Source organism: Caretta caretta, chromosome 2, assembly GCF_965140235.1.
Source record: "Caretta caretta isolate rCarCar2 chromosome 2, rCarCar1.hap1, whole genome shotgun sequence".
NCBI classification, from domain to species: domain Eukaryota; kingdom Metazoa; phylum Chordata; order Testudines; family Cheloniidae; genus Caretta; species Caretta caretta.
This window is the reverse complement of record NC_134207.1, coordinates 233052632-233075023: the sequence shown is the minus strand read 5'-3', so window position 1 is coordinate 233075023 and position 22392 is coordinate 233052632. Positions and strand designations below refer to the sequence as shown.

General features: G+C 41.2%; 1 protein-coding gene across 2 annotated transcripts in view; it reads left to right on the top strand.

The window, feature by feature from the left end:
- The first annotated feature begins 6972 nt into the window (after positions 1-6972).
- The window catches only part of NEBL (nebulette), a 411963-nt gene continuing 396543 nt past the window's right edge, over positions 6973-22392 (top strand). The window contains exons 1-2 of one of the 2 annotated variants that reach the window (XM_048837965.2): positions 6973-7382; positions 8806-8900. In XM_048837965.2, the coding sequence (XP_048693922.1) occupies positions 7314-7382; positions 8806-8900 (164 nt within the window). In that variant the 5' untranslated portion in view covers positions 6973-7313. The remainder of the gene's footprint in view (positions 7383-8805; positions 8901-22392) is intronic. The other variant, XM_048837966.2, reaches the window with a different exon arrangement.

The following is a 22392-nucleotide window of genomic DNA, read 5'->3' as shown; positions in this document are numbered from 1 at the left end:
ACCACAACAAGGCAAGACACCAGAAGACAGAAATATAATGACACAGGCCAAAAAGAATTTGAAGAGCAACTAGCCAAAAACTCAAAGTAACAGCAATTTTTAAGCACATCAGAAGCAGGAAGCCTGTTAAATAACCAGTGGAGCCACTGCATGATCAAGATGTTAAAGGAACACTTAAGGAAGATAAGGCCATTGCGGAGAAACTAAATGAATTCTTTGCATCAGTCTTCATGGCTGAGTATGTGAGGGAGATTTCCAAACCTGAGCTGGTCTTTTTAGGTGACAAACTGTCCCAGATTGAGGTGTCATTAGAGGAGGTTTTGGAACAAAATAAACTAGACAGTAATAAGTCACCAGGACCAGATGTTATTCTCCCAGGAGTTCTGAAGGAATTCCAACTTGAAATTGCAGAACTACTAACCTGTGTATGTAACCTATCATTTAAATCTGCTTCTGTACCAGATGACTGGAAGACGGCTAATGTGATGCCAATTTTTTAAAAAGAATCCAGAGGTGATCCCAGCAATTACAGGCTGGTAAGCCTAACTTCAGTACCAGGCAAATTGGTTGAAACTATAGGGAAGAACAGAATTATCAGACACAAAGATGAACATGATTTTTTGGGAAGAGTAAACATTTTTTTGTAAAAGTAAATCATGCCTCACCAATCTACTAGAATTTTTGAGGGGGTCAAGAAGCATGTGGACAAGAGGGATCCAGTGGATAGTTATGTAAAGCCTCTGCTCAAATGCAATTGTAAGATCTGTAACTTTAAGGTCTGCAACCTTTTTGCAGACTTTGTAACTTCAGTTATTGTTAACATAGCCTTAAGTTTTTTGTAAACTTTTCAGTTACACTTTCCCCACACTTTTTGTCTCCTCTCCCTCTTTGAATACCTGTGAAGTGGCTTTCCCCTTCCCCCTCCCTCCTGAAATGCAGGGAATGGGATGAATGGGCTGGTTGAACAGCTGGAAGATCAGAAGAGCTCCCAGGTACACAAGGTGTCTGGGACTCTAATTAGGCAGCGCCTGGACACTGTCTGAGGTGGAGTGTGACCAACCAGATGCAGCCAACTCATCTCTAGTTGCAGGCCATGAGGAGCAGGTCCTTAAAAGGGGAAGGGGCCATGTGCTCAGGAGTGCACTCACAAGCTTGTACCTCCCGTGAAGGCCCTTTGCCCAAACCGCCTGGCCAGTGGTTGGCCGCATTGCATTCCATTGTGCCTTGGGAAGACTTACCTTCATCACACCATCCATTGCTGTGCTGTGGAACCTTACCTTGAAAAATCCTGACATCTCCAGTGCTGTGCCTGTCCTGGAAGCATGAGTTTGAGAGTGAGTGACACCTCCCCACAACCGTGGCATCGTAATAAAACAATATAAGTGTAACCCTGGGTTGATTTCTAGGGAAATTGAGGTAACAATAGTTTACTTAGATTTTCAGAAAGCCTTTGACAAGGTCCCTCACCAAAGGCTCTTAAGCAAAGTAAGCAGTTATGAGATAAGAGGGAAGGTCCTCTCATAGATCAGTAAGATGGGGAAACAAAGGGTAGGAATAAATGGTCAGTTTTCAGTATGGAGAGAGGCAAATAGTGGTATTCCCCAGGGGTCTGTCCTGGGACGAGTCCTATTCAACATACTCAAAATGATCTGGAAAAAGGGGTAACAGTGAGGTGAGAATTTTCAGATGAGATTAAACTACTCAAGATTAAGTCCAAAGCAGACTGAGAAGAGGTATAAAAGGATCTCACTAAACTGAGTGAGTGGACAGTAAAGTGGCAGATTAAATTCTATGTTAAATGTAAAATAATGCACACTGGAAAACATAATCCCAACTAGACATACAATGATGGGGTCTAAATTAGCTGCTACCACTCAAAGATCTTGGAATCATTGTGGATAGTTCTCTGTGCACATCCATTCAATGTGCAGTGGCAGGCAAAAAAGCTAACAGAATGCTGGGAATCATTAGGAAAGGGGTAGCTAATAAGACAGAAAATAACATATTGCCGCATGTAAATCCATGGTATGCCCACATCTTGAATACTGTGTGCAGATTTGGTCACCCCATCTCAAAGATATATTGGAATTGGAAAAGAAAGAAAAGAGCAACAAAATGATTAGGGGTATGGAACAGCTTCCATATGAGGAGAGATTAATAAGACAGACTCTTCATCTTAGAAAAGAGATGACTAAGGGGCATATGAGAGGTCTATAAAATAATGACTGGTAGGGAGAAAGTAAATAAGTGTTTACTCCTTCTCATAACACAAGAGTCACCAAATAAAATGAATAAGCAGCAGGTTTAAAACAAACAAGGAAGCTTTTCTTCACATAGTGCACAGTCACCCTGTGAAACTCCTTTACCAGAGGATGTTATGAAAGTCAAGACTATGAATGGGCAGGGATGCACAACCATGCTTTGAAGTAGCCCTACCTCTGTTTGCCAGAAGCTGGGAATGGGCAACAGGGGATGGATCACTTGATTACCTGTTCTGTTCATTCCCTCTGAAACACCTGGCATTGACCACTGTCAGAAAACAGGATATTGGGCTAGATGGACCATTGATCTGAGACAGTATGGCTGTTATGTGGTGGTAGAAGATTCATAGTATAAACAAATGTGTGCACCTGTTCACACTGCTCATTCCCTGTGGGTTCTAAAACTACATGCCATTTAGGCTTAATATAAAGGTTGTGTAAGCACTCCCTTCGTTCCCCTTAGCATATGCTAGTGAATGTTATGTTAACTGCTGTTGCATAGTTTGGGCTCTATAAAACATAATGTGCCAGGTAAAAGGCATGTAAATGTAGCTTCTTGGCTGGAGGCCCACTCTGCCTATGTCCTTGGGCTGTGCTTGCCAAAAACACAGTATCCTTTGCACAATTCTGAAAACTATCTTTGTATGGCTAGCCCTGAGCCTATGCCAGCTGTCCCAGTTGTTTGTGTGCACCCAAGCATTGGTGTGCATGTACTCTACGCATGTCCAGCCACTCCCTTTTGAAAAGCAAATCTGTGCTCATCTGCTGCTTGATGCACACACATTGGGATTTCACCTACACAACTTTTGAATATGCTTTATCCTCACAAATTTGTAAATGCGCCATTTCAGGTTCAGCCAACAGTGCACAAGACAAGTGAGCTGAGTATTAACAATCCTCTGCTTTAACAAGGTGGTGCTCCAGGTGACCAAAGTAATTTCTTACTAGGTCATATTTCAGTTGCTTTATCCCTGCAGTCATAGGTAAGAACCAAATCTCTTTGTTTTGTGTCAGAATCTGAGGAACATTTTAGTCAAGTGTTCATGAAAGTGGAAAAGGAGAGACCCATGAGTAAAAGGAAATTCTCACTCCTTCATACCTAAAATAATGGAATTGTCCCTTTATAATTGCTCTGAAAAACATTGGTGTCTCCTTTCAGTCTATTTTGTACTATAGAGGCATGTACCAAGTTCTACTAAGATGTAATTTTTATATTTTTTATTGTTTAGTTATTTATTTTTATTTTACTCTCTACGTGATTGCCTGACCGTTAGTACTTTACATGCTATGCTAAGGTTATTCTTGTTGCTAACTGTAGTGTCCATTTTACATAATACTCAAGTGGCAGATCAGGCCCTGTGATAAACTTTGGTGATTGGCTGACCACTTTTAGAATTACCTTGCTCTCTCAAGAGTTAAATAGAAAGCACTGTTATCAATCTATAAAACCATCTATCAAGATTTTTCTATAGATTCATACTGTTGGAATCATGTTACAGAAAATAATGGTGTCTACACAGTGTTATTTTTGTTGCAGTTTACCTATGAAAACATAGAGCCTCTAAGCTTAGCTTGTCTAGAACCAAAGCTGGAAACATATTTCCTCTGACCCTTGTATATGTTAAGGGTGAATGCTTTCCTAGTGGACAACTTAAATGCACATTTCTGTAACAGCACCCCAGACAGCCCTAAGCAGAATCATGTCAAAGTTGTATTGTTTCTATTGGAAACTAACTCTGCGGAGTTCCTTTTTGATGTGGTTAAAAGTAAACTCAGACAGAGGGAGGAAAACTGATTGGCTTTTCCTGTGCCCATTGATGTGAGTTTCCTTTTTTTGTCCTCTCCATAGTTAAGTATAGCCACAGCTTTCGGCAAAGTCTTTTCCAACATTATTTATCAGTATTATAGTAATACCTAAAGGCTCCACCTCATATTCCCTCTTCAGGGCCTTAATCTGGCTGCAAGACTATCTTCCTCTCTACACATTGTAAAATACCTGTTATGTACTTTAGCCAATATCCAAGCCTAACAGGCTGATTCTGCCCTCCTTACATTGAGTGTAGTACCTTACTCTGCAAGTAGTCCCAACCTTTTACTTGTAAAAAGCATATTTGATGTGAAGATAGAAACCCAGTATCATTAACAATAAATCCAATGTCGGTTTTTACAATCTTTTAGACTAGAACCTCTTGAGTATTTAATCTACTGATGTTTTGTTGACCACCTCCATAGGCTTTCTACTGCAGGAAAATTATCCAAGGATGACAGTGAGCACAGCTGAAGTAGTGCAGAATAGTTTAATTGCACATGTAAGTCAGGACAAACCACATTCAGCTTACTTTCAGAAACCATGATTAAAATCTGCAAGAATTAATGAAAATCATTTTTCCAAGCCCTGAAAAAAGTCAGTAATGGCCTTAACTATAGAGAACTGCCTGCCCCAGCAGAAAAGCAGCCATGTTCCAGGTTGCAAACATAGGTCCCTATCCCCCAGTGTGATCTGCAAGGGCAGGTCCTTATGCCCAAACACAACTCCATTGCATTCTATGGGATTCAGTGCAGGCAGAAATGTCTACACTGCTGCTAATTTTTTGCAAACTTACTGCAAGTAGGAGCTCTTCATGATTTTCACAGGGGACCCTTCTCCATGCAATACCGTGTCACCTTAAGGAACATGCACTGATTTGCAAGCCAGAAGACTATGACTCCTAGCTCTAGCTGTTACATTAACAGCAGTCAGTGGATCTGTGCAGGCCTCATGCCTCTACCTTAGGAGAGGTAATTATAATTTACCCATTTTATAGATGAGAATTTGTAAAACATTTAAATTAAGACATTTTGATTCTTGAACTTTCAGGATCGGGAGTATCACTACCTACAGATCAGATTTCAGGAGTGGTGCACTAGTTGGGCTATAGTTTACCATCTTCTATTGCACCAAGAAAGTTAGATGGTATTCACCCTCACAATTTTCTACAAATCTGTTTTCTCTGCAGAAACACCATCTGCACATTTACCTTACTGGGTTTAAAGTATTTACAGCTAGAGGAGACAGAAACCCAATATCATAAGCCACAAGTGCTAATGATATTTGTGACCTCATAATTGGTAAGAATCTATTTTATACTGTTCTAAACTGAATTTTACTTAATTTGTTTGGCAGTACTTCCCATGCTTGAAAACAATTGATGGGGGTGAATGTACAATCTCTTTTATTAAAGATCCCATGTCCCCTTTTATAAGAGTTGGGCTGCTAAACCAGGAGTTATAGCCAAGTTCTAGTTTAGCTGATTTCATTCTGACTACCTAATAAATATACTTCATCTTCACTTGTCACAATGTGGAGTACTGCTTTGTACTGTTGAAGAGTTGTAGTACTTCACCCCAGAAATGGTTGCACGGCAGTGGATAAAGTGCTCCTGTTGGGATGGTTTGCATTCCAATTTGTTAAAGAGGACTGTGTTCAAGGCAAAAACACAAGACTTTTGCCATAATTCCCCAAGCACTAATAACGATTGGATCAAAATAAATTGCTAAAGCCTACTCTGAGTCTGATTCTGCCAGTCTCACTCCCATACATGAGTACTTGATGGGACTAAGGATATGCATAAGTACTACTCAACCTGAGTAAGGACCAGCAAAGTGAGGCCAGAAAAGCTGGGAGGTATAAGATAGTGAAGAGGAAACCCAAGTGTATGTGTTGATCCTGATACAGCTTGACATACTTTTGTCAGGTGTAAAGTTGGTTGGAAAAACTGTCAGAACCATTTTCTGTTAGAAAATGCAGTTCTATCAAAATGCTTCACAAAATTTTGTCAATTTCATTTTGGAGAAAAACCAAAAGTTCTGACAGTACCAAAATGTCCTATTTCCACACTTTGGGAAGGAAACATTTATTTTTTCATTTTGAAATGACTTTTGGTTTCCCTTTTTTGTACTGATCATATGAAATAAAATTGCAATCAAACCACCATGAGTGAACTGATCCAAAATGACTCCCTCTTCCCCAAAATTTTCCTTCAGGGGGAATTTTCAAATGTTTGAGTTCTGTTCCAATTCAAAACACAGCCATCTTTCCCAATTTCAGAATCCTTTGCCAAAGGGAATTTCTGGCCTCCACCCACCCCAGTCAGGGGATTAGATACACTGGAGATGGTCACAGTATAATTAGTGCCCTGATCCAGCAGCTCCACCCACACCCAGACTTAAGGCCCCGTTGGTGGGGCTCTGACTTCAGGCTCTGGGCCTAAGTTTGTAAAGGGCCCTGAGTTGCCCCTTGAATGGGGTTATGGAAATACGAAGCAGGACTAGGGGTGCCAAGTCTGGTTGGACGGGTTCCTTAGATGACATATTTAATGCCTGGGGCCTCCAGGACAATCCTGGAGGGTTGGCAACCCTGGGCATGACGATGAAATGCCACCAAGCAGCCGCGCGTTCAGCCTTTCCCCTGGGCTGAGGCAGGTGCGTTTGGGGCGCGTGTGAGGCCCACCCCCGCGACCCGTTCCCAGGCGCAGCTGAGGCTCTTTGACCGCGCTGTTGGCAGCCGGGGTGTCTGTCACCCGCTGCCTCTCCGGCCGCCCAGCAGGTTGCCTCAGGCAGGCAGCGCCCCGCTGCGGCGGCCACTGCCCTCGCCGCGCGGGGGCGCCCCGGCTGCGCTCCGCCGGCTGGGCTGGCTCGCTGCGGCGCGTTGGTGGGCTTGGCTCGTTCCTGCGCGGCGAAGGGCGCCGGGAGCTGCGAGCAGCGTGAGTCACCCAGCCCGTCGGCGCGGGGAGCCCAGAGCGCAGGCACCGAGCGGAGGAGGCGGGTGGAGGCAGGCGGGGGACACGGGCTCCCCTCCCTCCCACTCGCCCATGCTGCCGCGCTGCAGTCAGCTGGAGCAGCGCCTCCGCCGATGACCTTCTCGCCCGCCCGCCGCCCCTGAGGACGCCCGGCTCGGCTGCCCTCTCGCCCCCGCGGGGCGGGGATGCCACAGCGGCTCCCGGGAGCTGCTTCCACCGCCGGGGCCAGTTGCAGAGCCGCCGCCGCCGCCGCCGCTCGCCAGGAGCCTGAAAAATGAACCCCCAGTGCGCCCGCTGTGGCAAAGTCGTCTATCCCACGGAAAAAGTCAACTGCCTGGATAAGGTGCTGGGCGCCCCGCCGAGGGGGACGGGGCACGGGGGGAGGACGCGGCGCGGGGACAAGGGAGGAGGTGATAGATGGGTGAGCTGGGCGCTGAGGATGGTGACCAAGAGGGTGTCACTGGGATGTGCTCCCTTCCCCCCCAAGTATCACCATTTTGCCTGCTGGAATAAGTACGTCGTCTGAAATGAGTGGAAAACAGCAAACCGGCCCCTGAAGCAGGCGCCCGTGCTGGGGGTGTGGGGGAGGGGGAGCTGTTTGGAAGGGTTAATGTTTAGTCACGAGGGGGAGGGGGGCAGTCGCCTTGGAGAAGCGGTGCAATAGTATCCCTTTCTTCCGGGGAGCTCGGCTGTTGCTGCAGGGATCCAACCGATGTGCCTTAAAACAAAACAGGGCGAGAGTACAATACCTGCAGGTTGCAAATAACGTACCGCACCTCTGCCTGTCGCTGCGCTGGAATCTGCTCCTCTCCTAATCGCAAGGAAATAGGCAGATAGTAATTAGCATGTCATAGCACTGCCGCTGCTGACGCATTGCTATGAATACATGCTAGGGAGCCCAGAATTGAGACCAAGATTCAAATGCCCGTTCACCAGTCAAGCACAACAGGGTTTTATGACTGTTTCAGACAACAGCCCTTAATCTAATGCCTGTAAGAGGACAGCGGTTTGGAGAATAGATCATAGAGTCCTTTTCTTCTCTTTCCCTAAAGGAAGTTATATTCAAAGGTGAAACCCCTGTGAGCTATAGCATATTTCTTCCCAGGTTGACGCAGCTGAGATGCTTCAACAGCATATCACACAGCAGTTCTGCTGTGACTGATCATTAAACCACACCAGGGGAAGAGAGATGACCTTTCCCTTGATATTATTCCTGTTTAATATTAGTTAACATGAAGCCTGGTCATTTCATAAGTGTACAAGCATTAAGACTGTGAGGAGTGCTCCAGATTGACACCCCCACACATCCTGGAAAGGGAGTAGCGGCTGTTGGATGAAAATACTGTTGTGTATTAAATGTAGTTTATATTTCATATACCAACAACATATTAATTAGTGGTTTTATCCATGTAGTATTGACAGTTTTTAGAAAACATTTTATTGATATTGTACTAATCAAAATGTGAACATTCTGCTTCAGTTGTCCTTAAAATAATTCCATTAAGGTTAAGCTGCTGAGATCTTGGCGTTCACTTTACTAGAGAATTTATGGGATTTGGAGTTGTTTCAGAAGTGCTTACAGTTGCATAAAAAGGTAGAACACTTTAATTTACAGAAATACTTATTAAATGTTCTAGTGGTAAAAAACCTCTCCTAGTTTGCAAAAATATTGACTTACGCTAAGTATTTAAATACAATTTTAACTTAAAAAATTAGCCCTGGAAACATCAATATTTTAATTAACTATAATTTAAATTTCTTTACAGTACTGGCATAAAGGATGCTTCCATTGTGAAGTCTGCAAAATGGCTTTAAACATGAACAACTACAAAGGATATGAAAAGAAACCATATTGCAATGCGTAAGTATAATAAATGTCAAGTCTTGCAGAAATGCATTTGAGAAACTAGCTGGTTAGGGAGAGTATCAGAGCACAAACATGAATTGTATTGCTTAAAAAAGTTGGTTAATTGTATTACATAGGTGTGGACGTGCAGTCCTAAGCAGCAATTTATCTTTTGATTTAATAAAGATCACCATTTCTATTGACTGTTTTAATATATATGCTGTAATATCAAATTTCTCCATAAAAACACCATTCTGCAATGAGTGTGCTGAACCCCATTAATTTCACTGGGAATCTGCAAGAATAGAGAGATTTCCCCACACAGAGCTCCATGCATGTTTAGGTCTATAATCAATATTTTAGATACAAAAAATTTCACTTCTGGTACGAATTTTACTGGGGAACTGTAAAATTAAAAACTTTTTTTTTGGTAAAAATCCTTATTTCTGTTGTTCAAACAACACCTTGGTTTACTAAAGCTGGATACTTTAAAAATTCATTTTACTTTTTGCTGTTCTTGCCATCTGCTTACCTTCTGCATTTATCTCAGCTTTGATATCCAAAATAGCTTAGTCAGTTTCACTTTTGTCTGACCAGAATCTTATCTTCTGGTTCTAATGAACTAGTACAGAGCTTCTGTGTTTGGGTTGCAAATACTATAAGGGAACATTTTGGTATATAAAATATGTTCCTGTTGTTGTTTGTACCACGCCCTAACATTTGCTTGGTACATGCAAGTGTGTATTTTTTAAGCTTTGGAAACATTTGTTCTTTGCTTTTTTGAAAGTCTATTTTTTTTGGTAAAATATGGACCAGATTTGTCCCTTTAAAGAATATGCTCATATTGTGATCATTTCCATGCCAAAAGTATTAATACACAAAATATTTGTCAAAAAAGTATTATCCTAAAAGCTTTATTTCATCAGTGTAACACTTCACTATGGACCCATACAGAACAGTCCAATAACTTGTAACTAGCTAATGCTTATTCTGTTCTATGATAAAATCATTTAAAAATGTAAAAATCCCTGTGTACTATAAAAATATGAAGATTTTTAGTAAATGTTGTTACTCTGCTGCCAAACCTTGAAGGTTTTCCTTTGAGTGTGTATAATCACATTTTAGGAATTTATTTTCCTATCCCTAAGTTTCTAGTTCTTCCTGCAGGATTATACCTTGCACTGCGAGCTCAGACCTCTTACATTACACATGTATAGGCTTCATCAGTTCTTGCAGGATAAAAACAGGGTTACAGGATGTGGTGGTGATGATTCAGTAGGTGGCACACTTCCCTTTGAGTCAGTCAATGCCCCAGCATGGTTCTGGATGGTCCTCTGCTGTTGGAAGTGTTTGTCTTTTGGATGAAGTCTGAAATAGAGACCCATATAACTTGTGGTCATTACAGAGCGCATGATACTTTGGTACTTCTTGGAAGAGCACATTTTTGTGTGTCCCTTGTCATGGCTACATTTCAACTCTCGTATTCTGCTCACTTAAAACTTCCAAAGTAGTTTCAATTGGTTATTTATATTTAATAACCCACTCTCCAACAGAAAATTCCTCCATGCCGTGGGTGCATGGTAGGTGCAGTATTTCCATGCCATAGGTGCCTACGTTTCAGTTGGGGAAGTGATGCTCTTCTGTGCAGTCTAATGCATGCTGAGATCTTTCAGAGTGGGGGGTGAGAAGAATAAGTGCTACTAACATGTAAGGTACTATTCTTCCTGTTAGCCGATGTAATAAACTTCGCATGTAATAGTGATCCTTAAAGAGGAATTTATTGCCCTTTTTAAAAAACAGAATTATGTAACAATCACTGTTCAAATTAGTCAGGAGGAGCTAGTATGTATAATATGGAAGATCATGATTCAGAAAATGAGAGCTGAATTAGTAAAAATAATGTAAGAACATCGTAACGGTGAGTACTCTGAGATTGTAAAGTTTTCTAATCTTTGTTCTTAAATTTTGTCAAACTTGTAGTGGATTTGTGAATATTACTTTACGCAAATGCTCAAAGTATTGATTTGCATATGTCTTATTGTTGAACCATGTAAAGCAGAGTAATATTTTTAATAGGAGTAACAAATGTTGGTCTGAACAAATGTTGAATACTTTTCAGGGAAAAATGAGACACCAGTTTGATGTAATGCAAAATGGTATTTTGAAAATGTAGTTTGTTTATTTGAATTATTACCTTTTGACTCCTGAATCTTACATCTGATTGATCACATAATTAAAGTTACTTAGTTAAGTAACACTAATATAAATATTTTAAATGAGATTTACCTTCTTTAGTGTTCATCAGTAGGAGGCAGCTGAAACTCCTGTTGGGTCAATTATTGCTTGATCATAAAATCTGCAAATGTAAATTTACTTGGCTACTGGAAGTGCTTGACAAAAGTAGTTATTACTAGACAAGTAACTGAGGCCATCCATCAGTACGAGTATAATTTATAGGAAAAAGTACAGAATTATGAGCAAATCATTTTAATGGAAGAACAACACTAAAACCATTTAATAGGCGTGAAAGCCATAGTTAACTTTTCATTTAGATAAGTCAAAATGCATACAGCCTCAGTAATTTCAGTGCCTCTTTATTAGTTCCTAAGTTAATGTATTAGCTACACTGTATTTTGAACTTTATTTTCCACTCCATTGTGCAGATATTTGCCTTTCTTCTTACCCATTTCACTTGTTTATTGTACTTGAAGAAATGGAACTGTTGAAACCAACTTCATTTTCCCTTAGAAATAACAGTAACAGATACTGATCTGTCAATGTGTTGACTTCAAACTATGCTTTGTTTTGGTGGGGCAGAATGGAGGGAATTAATGGACCAGGGAGGACTAGATTATATGAAATAGTTTAATTCAGTACACTTTGGAATAAAACACAGCTAAGCACACATACAAAGTTCACATTTTTTATAGACAAGTAAGAAATCTGTTTTAGTGGTCTGTCTAATTTCTAGCTGATGATTTTATGCAGTTCTTGTGATCAGGACATGTTGATAGAAAGGATAATTCCTGCTGTACTAGAACCAGCAGAGATGTCAAGGCTATGTTCCTCTCGCATTATGTACCTGAAATTCCTTTTATATGTTGTTTACTGAAGGAGCAACTCTACTGCAAAAATTCCTCAACAGCTGAGAGGAGAACTTTGCCTGCACCATGCTTAGATGTGCTATTAGTATGAAAGGAAGAACTGTGTTGTGGGTAAGGAGCTGGACGGGATTTGAAATTTGGGTTCAGTTGTCTCTTTCTGCCACAGATTTCCTATGTGATTATGGGCAAGTCATGTAAGCTCTTTGCCTCAGTTCACCCATCAGTAAAATGGGGATGCTACCACTTCCTTTCTTCCACCCTTTGTCTGTCTTATTTATTTAGGATACGTCTATATGTATGGTGCTGTAGCAGCACAGCTGTACTGATACAGTTGCAACGCTGCAGTGTGTCTGGTGAAGACTCAATACTGATGGGAGAGCTCTCTTCCATCGGCGCAAAAAACCACCTCTGTGAGCAGCATAAACTGTGTTGGTGAGAGACGCTCTCCTGACGACATAGTGTTATGCACGTGACCGCTTATGTTGGTGTAACTTATGTCACTCGGGGGTGGAATATTTACTCCCCTGAGCAACATAAGTTTTGCTAACATAGGCTGTACTGTAGACAGAGTCTTCGTTTGTAAGTTCTTTGTTCCTTACTGTGGATGTCTTCACAATGGGTGTTTCAGTGGCACACGGTTTCTATAGCTCTGCTGCTTTAATGCCAAAGTATAGACACTTCCTATGTTGATGGAAGGGTTTTTTCCTTCAGTGTAAGTGACCCACCTTCTTGAACGGTGATAGGTCGATGGAGGTCGGCTCACTATGGTTCTCGGATGTGAATTTTTCAGACCCCTGTGTGATGTAGCTAAGTTGATTTAAATTTTAAGGGTAGACCAAGGCTGTTTGTTTGCACAGTGCTTGGAAAATGGTGCTTTGATCTCTGTTGGGGTCTCTAGGTGCTACCATAATACATATAATAATAGTATTTAAGGTTTCAGTTCACCCAATTCACATTCCTCTACAAACTCTCTTACATGTAAGACTCTTTTTTTTTTTTTTTTGGGTGTCTAATACATGGGGCACATGATTGTCAGATCTGGGTTATAATTTTGTTCCGCCTTTGGTGCACTGAGAGACTTCAGGCAAGTCATTCAACATTTCTGTGCCTAATCAGTGAAATGTGGCTAATGACACTTTTCTCTGTGGAGTGTTTTAAGATCTATAAATGAAAAATATTATAAAATTGCTTATTGTATATATGGCAACCACAGGAAGAAAACCCATCTTACCTTTTTCTGTACAAACACAGTGCTGATTCCACACAACTTTAAATAACCTAATAGTTGGTGTTAGGAAGTAAATAACATTTTGGCAGCAGCTGGTTGTACATAATAGTTCTTAAGCTTGTTAAATCACTGAATCCTCTGTGATCGTGATATGGTGACTTATTCTTATAAATATTCATTTGTGTAGAATTAAAAAATGAATCTCCAAGGTTTGTTTTTATTTTTTGTTTTGTAACTTAGGTTTACATTACCTAATTTAATAGAAAGAAATTTATCAGACACTTTCACCAGACCAAAATAAGAGACTATTTTTTAATGCAAAGCATTTTTATCTTGTAGAAAATGAAACACACACATTTTTTAAGCATGAGCTATACCCTGGTGATGAAAACAGGCTTTCTGCTTGACAAATTCAGCCAACAAAACATGTCTTAGATTTTGTAGAAATTAACAAAACAAACAGCTATAACCTATGCAGACCAGTTATACCGTTCTGCCAAAGGCATCCAACGTTACTGATGGGATAAATCCTTCCAGGATGGTCAGCATCTAAAAACGTGTACTCATCTCCACACAGTACAACTTCATTAATGTTTTTATTCATGATGGCTACCATATGGACTGATTTATATAACTTCCTGTGGAATCAAAATCCACCGACATCAGTCTTAGTATGGGCTATTTATGCTAGGGAGAAAAAACACCAGTACATTGGGTGTTCTAGATTTTTACCTTGGTTTTAAACGTGTTTCTTTGAAGTATTTATACAAACATATATTTGAAAGATTTTGGTATTAGAAATATTAGGAGCCAAAGTTAAAGGGAAGAGATGAGACTGTTAAGGTTCTTGTAATGTCTGTTGGGAGGCAATATAAAGTTATAGAACTATCTAGATGCTTACATAGGGTGGGGAGTGGATGGGACTAATTGGTAACTGGAGAGAGAGGTGTGGCTAGTGCATATACTCCACTGTCACTGGATTTTGTATATGGGGGATTGAATGTGAAACTACAGAGGGCTTGATTTCCTATAGTCAGGAAAATTCTGGAAAGTTGCCATTATATCTCCTAACATGGTTCTAGATAAAGCTTATTTTTCAATATTGAATTCACTAGGGGATTGTTTCTCATTCTAATTGTAATGAAAGTGAAAGCTACTGATCAACTGTAAATGACTGATTAATTATTAGTGTTTAATGATTACCAAATATTAGGCTATATGTTTCTGATTCTGTATGCCTAAGATTGAAAGAAATAATAGGAACCAAGAAATGGAATGGACGTTTAGTAATGAAAATGGGTAATTCTTCTCAAATAAAATGTATATAGTCAAGAGTTGAGTAGCAAGAGAGGATCCGTGCTCCTCTGAAAAAGTCCAGATAACCAGTTTCTTTGTATTCTTCCTGATCAAATTGCTTAGTGAAGTGAAACAACAGAATATTGAGTTTGATCCTGCAAATGAGAGTTGTTTGTTGTCATAATTGAAAAATAGCTGATATTATGATGTAATTTCTTATATAGTAGGTCTTCTAGCAGCTTTTGATCATCAGCTTTATTTTGGAATAAACTTTGTTAGTCACAGCCATCCCCAAATGGCAAAAATCAATTGGTGACTATGCAAAAAACCAACTAGCAATCACCTCCTCCCTCCACATCTCATCTGAAAGACAAAGATTTACATTTTCTTACCAAGTTGCTAACCTTTTTTTATGCTAATAACATAGTATTCAATATACCACAAAATGAACAGTTCAAAGGAATTACTGAAGCTCTTCCCATGTCCTGGAAACAGACTTAAACTTGTAGGTCCTGTGCTACCACTGTAACTGAAGAAAGAGGAGAAAATTAAGGAAGAACTTAATAATTGTTGACAGTAACACAAACTATTTGTTCAAATGTTACAAATAACCTGATATCTACAAGCTTCCATGCAGGGAAAAATGCATTCCTATTTAATTCTATAAAGTCTTAATTTGAAAACAGAGTATATGTCCAACTTGCTGCTGATGGCATTCAGCAGTGAAGAGAAAAGTATGACAAAAGAGGCCTTTGCCATTTGCTCAAACTATGGAAATAAAATGGAAAAGATGAGAGCATCTTAGGTACAGGTCTAAATTTCTGACGTATGAGTGTTCAGCACACTACTTGTTGAAGAAGACATGATCCTTAAGGGATATTGTGAAGTTCAAAACATTTTCTGCAACCATCAGCTTCACAGTAGTACAAGAAATAGAAAAACAGGAATAATGCTCCAGCTTCTCAATGACACTTGAAACTTTTAGGAAGATTGTGGTCCCAATTCTGGGTCATGTTCCACACCCCCTTTAGTGGGGCAAAGGGCCTGGAGAGCTGCCCCAAATGGGCAGTTGAGAGTTTCCCCTCTGCATGGAAGAATCTCCAGCTTGTATAGAGACAGGGTAGCCAGCCCTACACCACTCCTACCAGTTTCCGCTAGTGTAGGAGTTATGATTGGAGTTGCTGCATTCCAGCAATTTCCCAGTTGATGTAATTGCCCCAGCGTTCCATTAGAAGCTGGCATAATTTAGAACAGCCCTGTGGCAAATAAGTAACATTATACAGATTAATTGTATTTTTATGAAGGTCTGCAAATTGCACAATATCTAATACTTTACTCCAGCAATACTCTTTAAGAGTCTGGCTGTCTTGTAAATTGGGCAGTTGTGTTTTCTGTGTGCTTTGGGTTGAATAAACACACGCAGTTTTCAACATTCAAATGGTCTTTGGTCATCAGAGTGTGTAGATCAGCGGTTTTCAAACTTTTTGAGCTGAGTCTCCCTTTTGAGTTAAAATTTTTGGTTGTGCCCCCCCCCCCCCGAGACAAAAATAGACACATGCAAAAGTATGCTTGATAGCCTATTCATAAACCTAACAGAGACCATAGCACAACTTTAATTAAATTATCTACACCTGTAAGTTTGTTACACAGATAGTGGCACAACCAATGCTTCCTCAACAGTGGGCTGTGTGACGGACCCAGACCAGTGGGGTACAGGAGTCTGGTAAAAGGCAAATTTACTGGCCACTGGATGAATAGTTTTCTGTTCCCTGAGTGACCAGAGCAGGGGCTGCGCTAGAGCAATCAGGAACCTGCTAGAACCAATTAAGACAGGCAAACTAATTAAGACACCTGGAGCCAATTTGGAACATACTAGAATCAGTTGTGGCAGGGAGACTAATCAGGACACCTGGTTTAAAAAGGACCTCCCATCAGTTAGTGGAGGGTGTGCAAGGATCAGGGAGTGAGAAGGCGTGCTATTGCAGTACTGAGGAGTGCAAGTGTGATCAGGCCTCAGAAGGAAGATCCGGCGGTGAGGATAAAGAAAGTGCTGGGGGGAGGCCATGGGGAAGTAGCCCAGGGAGTTGTAGCTGTAGCTGTCATGCGGCTGATACAGGAGACATAGCTGCTATCCACAGGGCCCTGGGCTTGAACCTGGTGTAGAGGGTGGGCCCGGGTTCCCCCCCAACTCCTGATCGGACACAGGAGGAGTTAACCTGGTCTGTGAGCAACACCAGAAGGGAAAGTCTAATTTGGAAAGGGATCTGGCCTGTCCCCAGCCCACTACGTGGGACAACAGAGACTGTGGAGATTGTTCTCCATTTCCCCCCATGCTGGCCAGTGAGGAGGTTAGGTGAGTGGCCGCTTCTGCGAGAAGCTCAAACCTGCCATTCAAACTGAGGGCTGCCATGGACCTCTGAGGTGAGCAAATCCACCAAAAAGCGCAGGACCCACCAAGGCAGAGGAGGAACTTTGTCACAGCTGCTTCTACCTTACAACAAGGCTGCACTGGTGGGGCAGGACCAATATCTGCCTCGCCCCCCCTGGGTTTTCAGGATGGCGGAAGGCGTGTGCGGTGGTCTCTGTGGGAGAAGCCAGTGCTGGGTGCGGAGGCTGCTGGGAGCGGAAATCGCTGCAGCTTGGCAGATGTTAACACTGACCCACAGGCTGGGTGGCCCACTGAGGTGAGTCAGAGGGTGGAGATGCGTTTGCCTTCCCTCTAGTTCCCCTGGGGGGTGGGCATCATTTGAAAACCTCTGATGTAGATAGTTTCTTCTCCTCCCCACCCCCCCAGGTAAGTAAGAGTGTGTGCGTGTGTGTGGGAGAGGGAACAGAGTCCCTCAGGAGCTGTAATCACAGGAAGAAGAGTGAAAATTCTTAGCAATATGTGGATATTGAGAGAGAATATTAGGACAATATGAGCAGAAATTTCAGTAATGGTAAGAACTCTGTTGCTTGCCAGTATCTCTCCCTGTGCTGATACTCAGTAGAAGCTTAATGTTTCTCATCAAGTGTAACTGTGGGAAGTAAGGGCTAAGAGACTGATCAAGATTCACCTTAGTTGTGTTTTCTAAAATACTTAGGTAGCAGAGCAATAAAAATAGAGGAACTTTTGTTGTAATTCCAGATCCATTTAGTTGAATGAGTCAAACATTGATAAGTGGAAGAAACTGGAACATCTGTAATTCCTGTATGATGTCTGATGGTATATTCTGCTTGTGGTATTGTCACCTGATGGCATAGGCATTGAAAATTCTAGACCACTTCAGTTCCCATTTTTTGTTTTTTTTTTTTTTTTTCTAAGTGTCTTTTAAATTCATCTTTGTCACATTTGTAAAATCCTTATTGTTGTATTGATATGGTTGTTGACAATTCCGTTGTGGTGCTTTGTACTCCTGTGCCGTTATTTTGTCTCATAAGGCGTTTTCTCAGGAATGTTGAATGATATGATAAACTGTGTTCTGTTATGCATGAAGGAAAATATTCCAACTTTGAGTCCCCTTGAGTTTTCAAAATGAATGAAGTTAATGGAAAATGACAGAATCATGGTGATCGTCTCATAGTGATAATAAATATACAGAGCTATTTACTTGTTATGTGGTTGGAAACCTCTTGCCATGAAGATCCAGATAGATCACAATCTTGGCAGAGCTACTGATAAATAATGTTGTATTTGTAATTGTTGGGGTACACTTACAGGAACCTCACTAGATTTAGTGGTTTTTAGGCAGTGACTCATATAATAGACGTACATACAACTGGATGCATTGAGTGAGTTCCTGAACACCAGAGTAGCATTAGTTCACTGCGTAAGTACCATCAAAATCTAAACCTACAAGTCCAACGAAATTTACTCCTTTAGTTTACAGCTCAGTCAATCTCTTTTTTTCGACTCTGACACTTCCTCTCTTGACATTGAGAAAAGTGAACAGATCATTTCTCTGAGTATTGGTGTAGACTGAAGGGTGTGGGTTAGTTGCCTAAATAACTTTTTTATTGTTGCTGATAAGGGTGCTCTGAACCATGGAAGTTGAGAATCCAGTGTAGAAACTCGAAAAATAAAATCCATCTTCTGTTCTTGGTTGCAGTGGAGGTGCATGACCTGCTATTTGGCCTCATATAATTTAAGTTTGAGGAAGGGATGAAAATATACTATCAGTATTGCAGGTTGGTGAGGAACATCCATAGCATAGCTTTCAACTAAAAAATACTGTTGAGACTTTTGGCCAATGATCATACGAACTGTTGCAAAGGATTACCTAGAAAACATATAGTTATCACTTCAGAGTATTTCTTAAACAAAGGAAATAGCTTTACAGTTTCTGGACAATTTTATCTTTTAGATTTTGTTTCACAGTTGCCAAAGATTCCTACCAGTTTTCTTTTCTTGGTAGGACAAATGTTGGGATGTAGCCTTTTACATTCTAAAGCTCTCCATGGCCACATTTTTCATATAGGTGTGCTGGTTTGATGCCAGTTTTTTAAATGAAACCTAAATTCATACTGTTTTAACTTTTACGGGTAAAGTAATTTTGTACTAGTTGTTTTTTTTCTGGAAATGAGAAGACTATATGATCTTGTAGTAGCTGTTTGGTTTTTTCCCAGTTTTACTCAGAAAAAACTAAGAAATGGGTGCTCACAACACCATTCCCGCCAACATTTTAACCTATAAATGTGGATCATAAGGGAGAAAAAAATAGGGGCCCTGCTTTTAAACTTAATTGAAATACACTGGGTTTATGTGAACTTTGGGGAGGGACAAAGTAGTACAATTAGATTTTTTTTTTCTTAAAAAGAAAAAAGTAGAGAATAGCCCTCTGAAACAGTGAAAGTTGGCATGTATTCAGTACAGTAAATAGTGTTCACACATTGTGTGGCAATGATTACTTTGATCCATGAATGCCAGGGTATTAGAATTCTTGGTTGGATTTGTCAGGATATTCAAAAGAAAGGGAGCTATTATTGTGACTACCACCAACAAAAACTGCTCAGTAAAGAAATGGTGTTTAATACAGAGCGAGAGACATTAGTACTAATTTAAGCAGTAGCCTTTCCCCTGGAGATATGTTTGAAATAAATCCTTGGTATAGAATAAAAAGGATCTGAGGGTTTCACATATTTGCATGTGCCTTTTTCACGTTGAATATTCGGTATGAATTTTTCAGAATACCAGAAAAGAGAGACAAAGATAGCTGATGCGGACACAGTGGCAAAATGAGAACAAACATATGCATAGAATTAAGCTGCAGGCTGCAATTTTTATGAAACTTTAACACGGGAGAGGTGCTACCTGCCCATTACGCATGCTCTCCTATACCACGCATTTAATTAGTTCCACTGTGGATGGTTACAGGGCTCCTTATCATATAACCTGTAACTCGGGGTAGGCTCTCCTCAAACTAACCCACCAGGACTCCACTCTCTCCGAGTCCTAGCATCTTCCCCTGCCATGAGAGGGACAGGTGGTGCAGAAGGGTGGGGACCTTGGCCCACGAGGGCCACAAGGTCTTACCCTCTCCCATGAGCCTAAGGCCCATCACCAAAATCCTAGGTCTTTTACTTCTGGAAACTGTTCATTTTATCCTTTTAACCTCACTGGAAACTGGCCACAAGCTGTGAAAAATTAACAAAGCAATCCAAGTACCTCAGTACTGCCTTCCTGTTTAACCTACTGTAGCTTGAAGGTGGTACAAGGAAGGTAAAAAAACTCCCTGGTCCTCTGCCAGATGGTCGATGGGAGAGAGAATTCCTTCCTGATTTGCAAACCAGTGATCGGCTAGACTCTCAGCATCTGTCGGGCCAGATTCCCATTCTTAGTTCAGGGTGGGGCTGCTGGAATGGATTTGAAAGATGTTCCATGTGGCTCCTGCTCCAGAGTAAATACTGGGAAATGTTGGCCAGTCAGCACCCCTCTCCTGCAACTGGCCAGTGGGTACCAGAGACTCCCGAAAAGAGGAGTTATCTAGTATCCTTCAGCAAGTGTCTCCCTCCCTTGCTCCTGGGACTGTCCTCTTTCACTGCTCCCCCCATCAAGTACCTCTACTCATTGAAGCAAGTGGGTGGCATGTACAACAGGTTTTAACGTACCTTGCTACAGATTTTTTTAGCGGGAATAGGGAGAGAACAGTGAAGGTGAAACTAGGTTAAATAAGAGAAAATATCATGGAGAGTTTTAGACAGAATATGAACTGAAATCTATAAAAAGGATGAACCAATCCTAGTAAACTAGACTGAAGGAAAACTACTGAAGGAAACCTAAAGCACAGACCCCTCCAGTTCTATAAAAAATTGTGTGTGTGCGTGCATGCACGCACAGAGAGTGGGAAGGGAGCTAAGGTTATAAAATTTTCTTATTTTATACAAATTTTTATTCAGCCTTTTGATGTAATTTTAAGAGTAGCAAATGCTAACTTTTTCAAATTGGAAATGTTTTTCTGGCCTTTGACTGAATGGGGTCTTATGATAACAGGTGATATTTTAACCAGGATCATGTAATGGCTTTTAATTTACCACGAACACCATTTATTTTGATGTTAAGATTCTAATTCTTTGTTTGGTAAGAGAAATTGAAAACACAATTAAATCTCCATGTAAATCTTTCACTATTTAGAGTAAACTCTTCTTCATCTCTCTTACCGGAGTTGTGACATTTAATTTTGGGACCCAGATTGACAAGGATGAGTGAAACTGAAAGAGAAAGTAGAAACAAATAGATGAACTCTGTTTCTGGTTGACTCAGGCTGTGTCTACACTTAATTTGGCATAACCTATGTCACTCAGGGGTGTGAATAACTCATCCGCCTGAGTGACATAAGTGACGCCGACATAAGTGCTGGTGTGCACAGTGCTATGTCAGTGAGAGAGCTTCTCCCACCGACATAGCTACCGCTGCTTGCTGGGGCTGGAGTAGGTAAGACAATGGGGAGAGCTCTCTCCTGTCATCTTAGAGCGGTTATATTAGAGAGCTTACTTTGGCGCAGTTGCACCGATACAGCTCTCTAGTGTAACTGAAACCTCAGTCTCCTTCGTTCTTTACCTGTTTCATCCAGCTGAGCTGTAGTTCTCACAGTTTACTCTTTGGGGAATTCCATGCCAAAAAAAATCTGTGCACAGTATTTAAAATTCTGCAAAATTCTGCATATTTTATTTAAAATAACACTATATGATCACAACAGTTTCAGTTATTTGAGTAGTTTATTTCAAAATACCTGTCAGCAACTATGTCTCTAACAATATAGACAACAAAAAAGTTGCCCCCAGGAGTAGAGAGTTGAAGAAACCCTTACGACAACCCAATTCCTGTTTCTCTGTCCCCCTGGCTGGGGTTTGCAAACACCCACACCACCTACTCCCGGAGTCCAGCTGCAGCCTCCCCCAACCAGACGCCTGCATCCCCTACCCCCCCAGAGCCCAGGGATCCAGAGGGAGAAACAGCCTGATGCTGAGTCCCAGGCTTGTGTGGAGTTTCCTGCATGCTGCCTTCTTCCTTCAAGGATATTCTGGGAACTGCAGCTGTCGGGAAACCCTCCTTCCCCTCCCCAAGGCAGTGTCTTGTATTTGTGAGCTGGGGAGATGGACTCTGCCAGATCCAGTGGCCCCTAGTGGCAGCCGTGTTAGTCTGTATTCGCAAAAAGAAAAGGAGTACTTGTGGCACCGATGAAGTGAGCTGTAGCTCACGAAAGCTTATGCTCAAATAAATTGGTTAGTCTCTAAGGTGCCACAAGTACTCCTTTTCTTTTTGGCCCCTAGTGGTGACCAGCAGCTCTGCAGCCTATTTCTGTGAGGGGAAGAAGGAAATTCTGTGCAGAACATTAATTGTGCACAAATTCTGCATTGCACAGTGGTGCAGAATTCCTCCAGGAGTAATAGTTGTTGACTG